Source organism: Cupressus sempervirens, chromosome 4 (genome assembly GCF_028749045.1).
Source record: "Cupressus sempervirens isolate cs-2001-9-10 chromosome 4, ASM2874904v1, whole genome shotgun sequence".
NCBI lineage: Eukaryota > Viridiplantae > Streptophyta > Pinopsida > Cupressales > Cupressaceae > Cupressus > Cupressus sempervirens.
The window spans coordinates 402,841,452-402,854,524 of NC_143121.1; the positions used below are offsets into that span (position 1 = coordinate 402,841,452).

Genomic DNA, 13,073 nt, shown 5'->3' on the forward strand with positions numbered 1-13,073 from the left:
GCAAAGGACCATGGGAACTTGGGCATAGATGCCTCAAGAAAGGAAAAATCCACTACATTGAAGTTGTGTCCAATGATGAGGATGAACAAGAAGATATGCCCTCTAAAGACAACCAACCCCATAAGGACACCAAAATGGCTAGTTTGAACCATACAGAAAGAATTGTAGCATTGGTACAACATGAAAAAACTATCATCCTAGCCGGTAGCTCGAGGTGCACAGTGTTTCGTGTACGGGGAATCCTTCAAAGACAAAGAGTTATCGTGAATGCTCGATAGCGGAGCCACTCTCAACTTCATAACTAATCCCTAGTGAAACAAAGAGGGCTACCTACTGAATCACATGTGAGATTCCAAGTCAAGGTTGTTGGAGGGACCTTGTTGCCTTGCACACACCTTGTTCCTCAGCTAAGTACCACAATGGCGAATCAAATGGTGACCTAAGATTTCTTCATAGTGGACCTTGATGATATGGAAGTTAATTTGGGCACACAGTGGATGGAGACACTTGATGAATACACTCAGAGCTTCAAACAAATGAACTTCACTTTTGTTCTCAATGGAAAGAAGAGTGTTCTCTGCGGAATGGTAAATGAGGGTCTAAAGGAAGTTTCTGCACATCTGATGGAAGCAATTTTTCAACGTGATGACATTGCTTGGACTGCACATTGTTTTGTTTCGGCAGAACCTATAAAAGGGCAAAGGACACCTCCCAAAGATGATGATCTCCAGAATATTTTGAGTGATCATGATAAAAAAAATTATAGACATTCCTCCTAGCATACCGCCTCATCGAGGATTTGAACATACTATCGAATTGGAAGCAAGAGTCAAGCCAATAATAACCACACCCTACCGCCATCCCAAGATATTCAAAGATGAGATCAAAAAGACAATTCTGGAACTACTGGAGAAAGGATGGATCTGTCCCAGTTCTAGCCCTTTCGCAGCATCAGTGGTTTTGGTCAAAAAGAACAAGACGATGCGCATGTGTGTGGACTACCATGCGTTGAACAAAAAAACAATAAAAAATAGATATCCCGTTCCAAGCATAGATGAGTTGCTGGTCGCGTAGTCTATTTTTTGAAAATAGATCTTCATTCCGAATACCATCAGATCTACATGAGGGAAAAAGACGTGGAAAAGACGGCTTTTCGTTGTCACTACGGGCATTATGAGTTCCTGGTCATGCCATTCGGATTAACAAATGCACCTACTACATTCCAATCAGGCATGAATCGCATCTTCAACAAACAATTGCGTAAGTACTTACTGGTATTTTTTGATGATATTCTTATTTATAGTAGGACATGGGAAGAGCACCTGAAGCATTTGGATGAAGTCCTCAGGATCATGAAGGATCAGTCCTTGTTCGCCAAGTGATCCAAGTGTTAATTCTATATGACAGAAATATTGTACCTAGGGCACGTTGTAAGTAAATATGGAGTTTAAGTTCATCAAGAGAAGATTCAGGTGAACCTTGATTGGCCTCCCCCAAAATCACTCACGAAGTTGCGAGGATTTTTCGAACTATACAGTTATTACCAGATGCTCGTTAAAGGATTCTCCCAACGCAGCGCACCCTTGAAGGATCTGACAAGGAAATGTTCTTCCCAGTGGAATGAAAAGGCACAATGCACTTTTCATAAGTTGAAAGAAGTAATGAGCACTTGTCCAGTACTCGCCCTACCTGACTTTACTCAACCATTCATTTTGGAGTGTGACGCATCCGAAGAAGGCATTGGCGCGATACCAATGCAAGATCGACACCCCATAGCCTATGAGAATCAAAAACTTAGACAAGCAAAGCGTCTATATTCCCTCTATGACAAAAAGATGTTGGCTATTGTCCATGCATTGACCAAGTTCCAACAATATCTAGGGGTTGCCAAGTTTGTCATCCGTACTAATCATAACAGCTTGAGATATTTTTTGGAACAATGAGACCTAAACGAGAGGCAACAAAAATGGGTAAGCAAGGTTCAGGATTTTGATTTTGACATTGAATATGTGAAAGGAATGACAATGTGGTTGCAGATGCTTTATCGAGAAAACCTATCATTTGCTCACTGACCCAGATTTTCGCTGAATGGAAAGCGCATTTGTTGGTGGAATATTTGAAAAACACATTTGTCTGTGAGCTAATGGATGGCAACACCCAGGATGATCGATACAAAGTGGTGGATGGCATCATTTACTGTAAGAATCGGATATATCTAGTGTCGGAATCCAAATTGAAGCAAAAAATCTTGAAGGGGGTACATGACTCACCCTTAGCTAGACACCTGGGCTTCCTCAAAACTTACATACATCTCAAGGAGAGGTTTCCATGGAAAGGTCTTAAAGGAGAATTATTGCAGTATGTAAGAGAGTGTGTAGTCTACCAGCAGAACAAATCTGAACATACTCTACCCGTTGGGTTACTACAACCTCTGCAAATTCTAGAACAGAAGTGGGAAAGTATCTCAATGGATTTCATAACTTAGACTTCCCAAGGCATATGGAAAGGATTGTATCTTCGTTAAGATTGACAAACTGACAAAGTACGCACATTTCTTCGCCATCCCCTCAAATTTTCAGGCTGCACAAGTTACTGATCTGTTTTTTAGAAAAGTGTTTCATCTGCACTAGTTACCCCAAAACATTGTCAGTAATCAGGATGGGCGATTTATCAGTATCTTTTGGGTAGAATTGTTTCGGTTGGCAGGGACAGAATTGTCACTAAGTACTAGTTACCACCCTCGGACAGATGGACAGACGAACAAACAGAGATTGTGAACAAGTGGCTCGAAGGTTACTTACGGAACTATGTTTTGGCACAACAAGCGTAGGTCAAATGGATGAACCTAGGGGAATATTGCTAAAATACCACTTACCACATGTCCATTAGAATGGCACATTTCAAAGCAATATACGGGTACAAACCCCTTTCCTTCATCGACACAATTCTAGGTGACAATTGTGCACCAAGGGCGAGGGACTGGCTTCGGGAGGGATAGGACATCCTAAGATGCTTAAAAGAAAACTTACAATGGACACAGAATCAACAAAAGATATACACCGACAAACACCGAATCGAGAGAAGTTTTGAAGTGGGAGACTTCATCTATGTCAAACTTCATCTATGTCAGACTTCAACCATACCAGCAAGCCTCATTGAAGGAAAAAAGGAAAGAAAAACTAAAGCCACAATTTTATGGCCCTTATCGAGTAGTTCGCTGCATCGATGAAGTTGCCTGAGCTAGAACTTCCAAAGGGGAGTCATATTCATAACGTTGTTCATGTCTCTTGTCTTAAGAAAGTTGTAGGACAGAACGTCACGTAGTTGCAGACCTTCCAACGCTCAATGAAGAAGGAAAGCTCATATTGGAACTGACCCAAATCATCAAAGTACGTGAGAAGACTCTGCGGAACTGCACGGTGAAGGAATTTTTGGTATGTTGGAAACACTTACTATTGAATGACGCGACGTGGGAGGGCGAGCACAATCTACAGATCCAACATTACATTTGCTTGAAGACAAGCAAACTTTGGAACGGGAGGACTGTAATGTTTCCATTATAAAATAAATTATAATCAAACTATTGTAATGGCCCGATTGATTTAATATATCTTGAACCCATTTTTTTTTTGTTTTCATAGTTTGTGTAGTCATCGACTATTTTTGTACACCCTCGAAAAGTTTTCCCCAACGAGTATTTAAGCACAGCTTCTAGTTAGTCATTAGGCATGCATTTTGGATTATTTCTTTGTACTGCGAATTCATGTTGGAGTTCTGAATTTTATCGCCATTTCGGAAGTGAAAGATCTCCCTATTTGGCTCATGTAGTTTCAGTGGGATTCAACGCTCACCATATTCCGTTGTGTACTGCTTGGCTCGGCTCTGGCAAATCAAAGCATCATTTGTATGTGAAATATTATTATTATTTGGTACAAGTGTGTATCTATTCAATCTATGATTATCTGCAAGTTATTCTTGTTTTAATATATTGCATTGTGTTTGAAATGGGTTGTTGAACTTCTCTGTTTTCCATCATCCTCTTCATTTCATCATTCATCCTATCATCGTATAGAAGTACGGCCTCAGTAAGTCTTTCCCACTCCGTGCACCCTTTTGACTTCCCTTTGTTCAACCGTATAGAGATCATGATACCGTATGGCCATACAGCCTTCTTGACCCCTCCCCTCACCATACTTCCATCCTCCCTGCATTTACCGTATGGCATCTTTGTGTCACCATTCGGCATATCTCATGTCAAATCACACTGTACGACCTGTACCATACGGCCTCTCTCCTTGATTATGCACCCAGCTTGGCACTGTACGCCATTGTAATCTCATCGTACTATTCTCTAGTATACCATACGGTATCATCAGATAGACAGTTGTAGCATATCACAAGAAGCAAGGTAGTTTTGAGAGTAGTTGCAGACAACGGAACAATACAGTTTGAATAGGTGTCTAGTTGGAGCAAGGGAGCATGTATTAAGATTTATGCAGTTTCATGGATGGTTGTGATGACATTGTTTCATTAGTTTGACTCCTATAAGCTCTTTGTCAAGTGGGAGATCGTTGGGATAAGGTGACTCAACCTTATAGGATATTTTATGAGTTTTTTACTTTATGCATTTTTTGGAAAGATGCTAAATGAGACCAAATCTTCTATAAAGATGGACTCGAAGCAAAAATCAGAAAGTTATACTTTTTGGCATATTTTCAAGGATTTGTTTTTATGTAAGAGTTGTGCACAAAGGAAGTTTCTAATAGGTTGTAGATACATTGAATGTAGATGCTTTAGAAATAGTTTCATTTTGCATGAAAACTCTATAAATACAAAAGGTTACTAAAGAGAGGGGGTGGAGGGGGGGGACGGGGGGGGCGAGAGAGAGAGAGAGAGAGAGAGAGAGAGAGAGAGAGAGAGAGAGTTAGTTCATTACACAAGGTTATACTATCGGATTTTCTCTAGGATGTAGCGAGATGTAAATCTCCATGTGAAGGCTAAATATGTATTGTAATTTGTTGTTGAATAATACATTAGCTTCATGTTTTGGAGTGTGGGGATTTTTACCTAGAAAGGTTTTCCTTACGTATATTTGTGTTTTCTATAATGTCTTATTCTTCTAGTTTCATGATTGTAGAATATTATATCTATACTATGATATTGTTATTGAAGGATTTAACTTTGTAGTTTTGAGTCAAACTCATTGACCCATATTTCATGAGTCACTGTGATTCACAAGAATCCATCTTTCATGAGAATAAATGGAACACTTAGCACTCAATGGATCTAGGTGATGCTCACAAAGGTGAAGCGTCAATACTTCCTGAGAGGTCACCTATCTCAATACTACTCCAGCTTGAGTGCACTTAACTACAGAGTTTCCTCCATGGTTAAACCCACTCTGCTTGCAACCCCATTTGCAAAACCTTCACTAAGCGTTGCGCCTTATGAACCATTCATTAAAAAGCCCCTTAAGCTTATCAATTGATAAGTACCAGATATTTTCCACAGCAGGTCAAATTGTGATATTGCTATCAGGATTTAACTTGTATAGTTTCGAGTCAAACTCATTGACCCATATTTGATGAGTAGTGATTCACAAGAATTTCTCTCTCGTGAGAATAAATGGAACACTTAGCACTCATTGGTTCTAGGTGATGCTCACAGAGGTGAAGCGTCAGGACTTCCCAAGAAATCACCCATCCCAGTACTACTCCAGCTTGAGCGCACTTAACTACAAAGCTTCCTCCATGGTTAAACCCACTCTGCTTGCAACCCCATTTGAAAAACCTTCATGAAGTGTTGTGCCTTATGAACATTCAATAGAAAGCCCCTTGAGCTCATCAATTGATAAGTAGAAGATATTTTCCACAGCAAGTCAAATTGTGTTATTGCTATCAGGATTTAACTATGTAGTTTTGAGTCAAACTCAAAAATCCATATTTCATGAGTAGTGATTCACAAGAATCCATCTCTCTTGAGAATAAATGGAACACTTAGCATTCATTGGATCTAGGTGATGCTCACAGAGGTGAAGCACCAGGACTTCTCGAGAGATCACCCATCCTAGTACTACTCCAGCTTGAGTGCACTTAAGTATGGAGTTTCCTCCATGGTTAAACTCACTCTACTCGCAACCCCATTTGCAAAACCTTCACCAAAAAGCCCCTTAAGCTCATCAACTGCTCAGTAGGAGATATTTTCCATGACCAGTCAAATTGTGATATTGCTATCAAGATTTAACTATGTAGTCTTAAGTCAAACTCATGGACCCATATTTCATGAGTAGTGATTCACAAGAATTAAACTCTCATGAGAATAAATGGAAAACTTAGCACTCATTAGATCTAGGTGATGCTCACAAAGGGGTAGCACTGGGACTTCCTCGGAGGTCACCCATCCCAATACTACTCCAGCTTGAGCGCACTTAACTACGGAGTTTCCTCCATGGTTAAACCCACTCTACTTGAATCCCCATTTGCAAAACCTTCACCAAGTGTTGCGCCTTATGAACCATTCATTAGAAAGCCCCTTAAGCTCATCAATTAATAAGTAGGAGATATTTTCCACAGCAAGTCAAATTGTGATATTGCTATCACGATTTAACTATGTAGTTTTGAGACAAACTCATTGACCCATATTTCATGAGTACTGATTTACAAGAATCCATCTCTCGTGAGAATAAATGGAACACTTAGCACTCATTGGATCTAGGTGAAACACTGAGAACTCCAAGGAGATCAACCATCCCAGTGCTACTCCAGCTTGAGAGTGCTTAACTACAAAGTTTCCTCCACAGTTAAACCCACTCTACTTGCAACCCCATTTGCAAAACCTTCATTAAGTATTGTGCCTTATAAGCCATTCATTAGAAAGCCCCTTAATCTCATCAATTGATAAGTAGATGATATTTTCCATAGCAAGTCAAATTGTGATATTGCTATTAGGATTTAACTATGTCATTTTGAGTCAAACTCATTAACCCATATTTCATGAGTAGTGATTCACAAGAATCCACCTCTAACGAGAATAAATAGAGTACTTAGCACTCATTGGATCTAGGTGATGCTCACTGAGGTGAAGCACTGGGACTTCCCGAGAGGTCACCCATCCCGGTACTACTCGAGCTTGAGTGCACTTAACTACAGAGTTTCCTCCATGGTTAAACCCACTCTGCTTGCAACCCCATTTGCAAAACCTTCACCAAGTGTTGTGTCTTATGAACCATTCATTAGAAAGTCCCTTAAGCTCATCAATTGATAAGTAGAAGATATTTTCCGCAACAATTCAAATTGTAATATTGCTATCAGGATTTAACTTTATAGTTTTGAGTCAAACTCATTGACCAATATTTCATGAGTGGTGATTCACAAGAATCCATCTCTCATGAGAATAAATGGAACACTTAGCACTCATTGGATCTTGGTGATGCTCACAGAGATGAAGCACTAGGACTTCTCCAGAGGTCACCCATCCCAGAACTACCAACTTGAGGGCGCTTAACTACAAAAGTTCCTCCATGGTTAAACCTACACTACTTGCAACCCCATTTGCGAAACGTTCACCAAGTGTTGCACCTTACGAACCATTCATTAGAAAACCCCTTAAGCTCGTCAATTGATAAGTAGGAGATATTTTCCACTGCAAGTCAAATTGTGATATTGCTATCAAGATTTAACTGTGTAGTTTTCAGTCAAACTCATTTACCCATATTTCATAAGTAGTAATTTACAAGAATCCATCTCTCAAGAGAATAAATATATCTTGTACTTGTTAAATCTATATGTTGTAATGCTGCTGAAATTTGTTATATTTGTAAATTGCAATCACTTTCCTTTAAGATTTTAATTGTGGAAAATCAGCTATATATATTTCCACTTTTATGGCATAGTAGTATGTACTTGTATTTTCTTTATTAAAAGCTATTGAAGAAATCATTGGTTGCTAGATGTACATACTGATCTCATATAGCAATCTGGGATGCTCTCATTTCCCTTCAGGTTTTGCATTGAAACTCTTTCTCTCAGTTAATCTATGTGAAGTCAAGTGAAAAAGTTCTCCCGTTTCTATAAAAGAGTATCATATGTTGTTGGTGTGCAAACTAGACCAAGACCTAAAATATTGCATTTACCTTCTTTGCCATTTCTTCCAGTCATCTATAGTTTGAACCCATATGTTCATCATGAATTTTCAAGTGCTCGGACCACTTATGAGTTAGACTTTAATTCGAACTTTAGATAGCAACAAAGATTGAAATATAGTTTCTGTTTTGACCCGAAGCTGCCAGGTTTGGTCCAGTAGGTAGGGCTTCCTCGGGAAACTCGTGTTTCAGAACCTTGTGGCTATTTCTCTAACGTAAAATGAATTTTAGTATTGCAGCAATGCAGAGGAAAAAAAACCAGCGGAACTGTCCTTTTTTTGTTTAAATAATCAATATGCGTAAAAAAGGACAAGAAAACCAAACGGTTACAATAAACTAGACGGAAACAAAATGAGCCTTATCATTTCAGTTGAGTACCTACCAGCCAAATCAGATCTCCTCTTACTCTCATAACACAAAACATAATTGCAAAGACTCAAAACCTCCTGTCTATTTCCATCCTTTATCCACAACACCATTTCATAATAATCAAACTCGGAAATGTCCACATTGTCCTCTTCCATCCGCTGCTCAAGGCACCTAAACTCTTCCACTAGCCCCTTATTTGCAACATAATCAAATAGAGGCACGTAGCTAGGTTTTTCTGGTTTCATCCCCTGTTCCCTTATCCTCTCAAAGACTTTGAAGGCTGTATACAGTTGCTTCAATGAACTCTCTTCGTCTGCGGTCTTTTTGGCCTCATCGACACAAACTTGTATCATGGCGTTATATTCTCTCAAACCGTTTTTCCTGCCCAGTTCTCCCAGTATGTCAAGGCTAACCTCTCCGCCTGTAATTTTTCCATAAGTCTTTATCAGTTCACCAAACCGGTGATCCTGCATAGTTTTTATGGCCCTTCTCTTCTTCCTCTCCCTGGAAAGCTCCTTACGCCGAGGTGATGTGGTTTCCTGTCGTATCCTGTAGGGGGGAGAGTATATTTTCTGATTTGGTGAATTTTGAGGAGGTAAAGAAAACCATGGAATGTTCAGCAGATTGTCTAAATCAGAATCTTCTTGTCCACCTACGCCATTGCTCTCTGTAAAATTTGCGTGAGGGTGATCAATACGAGCTAAAAATAACTAAGACGTTCAAAATCAGTTAGTTTGAAAATGGGTACCTGTGGAATAGGAGGAGATGTGAGCCAAATGCCTGGGTAGTGAGAGGGATGCCCTCCGTACGAGAAGCAAACGGAGCATCACAGGTCTCGTTTGATTTTTTTTTCCTCACAACATATCCTGCTCAACGACATGTTCATTTCACTTGCGAATTATTATGCACTGGAACTTCAATCTATCATTTACCGGCTACTCCACATTTGAGATTCAACCATACGGAATAATCAGAATGTTCCGTTTTCAATATTGGGAGAAGCGAGCATTTTAACGAGTAACTGGCAAAATTCAACTTCTAGAAAACTTCAGCTCTCATAGATGGCCAGTTTCAAACACATCAGGAATATGGAGAGATCAGCGCCTCTATGGAGGTCTGGGGCAGAGCAAAGATTTTTTCTACTTCAATCTCTTTCACATTTTCACAAAAAAAAAAAGACTATTCGTTTTGAAAGTATTTTGATGGTCAAAATTTAGACATAATGTCCCTAGGTATAAAGTACATTTTTTTTAATTTTGTTTTTTAATATAAAAATAATTAATTTTATTTAATAAAATTTTATGATAATAATAATCATGAGATCACAAGTTTCTCATATTATTACTAAAATTAAGGAATCAAGGATTAGAAAATAAAAAAATAACACAATAATTTTACTAGAACATTCAATAATGAAAAATAATTTTGTTTGTTATATTAATAACAAAACAAAATGTTTAAATTATGAGAATTATAAATTAAAAGAAGAAAAAATGATATTTAGAAGAAATATACTGTAATATTGTGTTAGTTCTAATTGATAATATTGTTAATTGTATGTGAAAGAATCATATCAGTTATTATGTTGTCATTGATGTCAAGTTTTGTTTGTTATATTAATAACAAAACAAAATGTTTAAATTATGAGAATTATAAATTAAAAAAAGAATAAATGATATTTAGAAGAAATATACAGTAATATTGTGTTAGTTCTAATTGATAATATTGTTAATTGTATGTGAAAGAATCATATCAGTTATTATGTTGTCATTGATGTCAAGTCTTGTTGGTAAGACATTATGCCAATTCAGTTAAGTGTCATATCATTTGATTGATGAAGAGGATTTGAAGAAAGTATGATAATGTAAGTATTGAAAGAAGTATGGTATTCAATGGGCACTTAAATGAATTCAACTATGACGGTAAAATGTTGGTTTGATTATTTTAGATAAAGTGTTGAAATCATGTATATACAAGATCAATTGCACAGTAAATGAAGAAACATGGAAATAACTGAGCTACTACAGTTGTCACTGAGCACCTGATGAAGAAGTGATGAAGTCTAGTGTTAACTGAGCAATTTTAGTGTTAACCGAGTGGGTTATTAACCGAGCAAGAATGTGATGTTGACCAAGCATTGGAAGAAAGAATTATTTCAAGAAGATGAGATCTCAGACCGACATTTGATGGAAATGAAGAATGCTTGAGAAGTTTGAAAGTCAAAGATGAAGTTAGTTATGAGGCTAATGACTAGAGAAGCTCATAGAAGATCTAATGAATGAGATTTGTAATTTTCGAACTGAGCACAAAGTTTTAGGTAAAAAAAGGATCTATGATTGTAATTAAGCGGCAAAATCAAAGGATGAGATTGTTTGTCGATACTAGAAGTTTTCTATTTAAAGAGATGAACATGATGTTCATTGTTGTTGATCGTTATTGATTAATTTGGATGCTAAAAGAAGGAAAGAAGAAGGTGGAAGGATAATTGAGCGAGTTGCATTGTGAAGATCAAGCAAAAGGAAGTGCTAAGTGATTGTGTGAGTGTGTGGATCAACTAAGGCAGAGCGAAGCAGAGATCTAAACAAGCAAGGTAGTGTTAAACCTAATAGATCAATTCATTGTTCCCTTGTAATCTTTATAACAGCTAAATCTCTTAATAGAGTGGACCTAACAATCTTGCAAAATCCTATATGGTAACATTCAATAGTAATGTTAATTTGTAAGTCCTTTAGAATAGGCCACTCTTTAGAAATGCAAGGATGGATAAGGTCTAGGTGATCTTTGGTGAACACCCTCTAACAAGGTCACATGTACTGATGTGTATATAATAACCTATTACAAGGTTGGCTCCTAATAGAGCTCACTTCAGAAGAGTGAAAATATTTGGGTTGCCCATCTTAGGTGGTTTTTCCCTTTATAGGGTTTCCATGTTAAATACTTGTGTCAGAATGTGTGAATGTTTTTGTGTTGCAAGTTGATTTTTCAAGTTTTAGAGTTATTGTTACAACTCGGTATATGAACTAGAAGATAACTATGATACTCAATATCCATAAAGGAACAATGAAGTATGTTAAGTTGTCAATTTTATGCAAAGATGAAATTAGTTCGAATTATGACATTTGATGTGGTTATCGAGTGATTAATTTGAAAGATTAAATTGTTTAAGTTGGTACAAAGGTGTTTTAAGGCTTGCAGGATAATTAATTGTTATAATTGATCTCCCCCCCCCCCCCCCCCCCCCAAAGTTATCTAACATATTATGTAATTTTGTCTTTGATAAACAAGAAAAAAAATGAGAGAGTTGACCCAAATACAGTCAAGATATGCAAAAAAAAGAAATGATCATGTCTTGTCTCTAGAGCACATTAGTTGTTATTCAAAATTATCAATGATTTTGTCTGCCTCTTTCAAATTATCCTATGAGTCAAGAATGCGAGCACTGGATTTTTCAAGATCACTAGGTGCATCTAGGATATAAATATGAAAAAAAAATTAGGTGCTTTCATTAGGATCCTCTTCAAGCTATTAAATTTGTTCCAAAGAAGTGGGCTCTAATACCAATTATTAGTATTTGGGAGCACAGAGAGGGGGTGGTGAATCGGTGCAACAATATTATTTAACTTCTTAAACCACAAAAATTCCACAAACAACTAAAAGTAAATTGAATAAGATAAACAAAAACAATAACATAGCACCATAATTTGTTATCCATGACAACTAGGTTAGGGGAATAACCTTAGTGGGGAGGGAACCCACAAATATCTCACTACTATAGTAACAAATCTTGTTAAAGGTATAAATGCAATAAATGGAGAATGTACGTTCATTCAAGCTTACAACCTAGAGCTCACTTCTCAATTACAAAGCCGCAATGCATTAAGGCTTACAAACACTTACATTGTAAAAGGGACTTACAATCCAAAACTAAACTGAGAATACAATTTTGAAGAAGTTCAACATTAGTACCACACTATAAAACACCATATTGATGCAAGCAACATGTTCTCTTTTTTCATGTGACCATTTCTATATCATCACAAACTCTATTTTATGTATGTGATCATAGGCTTAAAATCTTAACCCTGTTGGCCCAAAATAAGATAATGAAAATTGTATAACCTTTGCATAAAATCTCAATCAAAATATCAAATCAAGCGTTGATAAGAAAATCTAATATCCTATAATGTTATTCTAGCATAGTCAATCATTGAACCGAAACACTAAACTAATTAACCAAGTATATTGAATGATCTTATTGAACATCTCTATTCCAGGACAAAATATTGTCAAACTAATATTCATCTATTAATATCTCAAGCATATTAAAACTCCAAAATTAGGGAAGATCTAATTACATACAATAAGATGTTTACTTTTACGCTCTATGATCATAATCTCCAACTCTCTAGCATTCATCCACACATATTTATTCTATCCAAATATATACTACTCTTCTTCTAGTACATAGTCATTTACTCACATCCAAACCTTTGGTAAACTTTCCAAACTAAAATATGTCCAAGAGAAGCGAATTTAGTTACCATCAATGATAGAATATCATGCA

At 37.1% G+C, this 13,073-nt stretch overlaps 1 protein-coding gene across 6 annotated transcripts in view; it reads right to left on the bottom strand.

Moving 5' to 3' along the window:
- The window catches only part of LOC149561756 (Pentatricopeptide repeat (PPR) superfamily protein), a 308,014-nt gene extending 298,340 nt beyond the window's left edge, over window positions 1-9,674 (bottom strand). For 5 of the 6 annotated variants that reach the window (XM_089825301.1, XM_089825300.1, XM_089825302.1 and 2 more), the window contains exons 1-2: window positions 9,258-9,672; window positions 8,523-9,176 (exon numbers count right to left, since the gene is read on the bottom strand). In XM_089825301.1, the coding sequence (XP_089681427.1) occupies window positions 8,523-9,176; window positions 9,258-9,336 (733 nt within the window). In that variant the 5' untranslated portion in view covers window positions 9,337-9,672. Of the gene's footprint in view, window positions 1-8,522; window positions 9,177-9,257 lie in introns of all 6 variants that reach the window. The other variant, XM_089825298.1, reaches the window with a different exon arrangement.
- Between the last annotated feature and the right edge of the window lie 3,399 nt (window positions 9,675-13,073).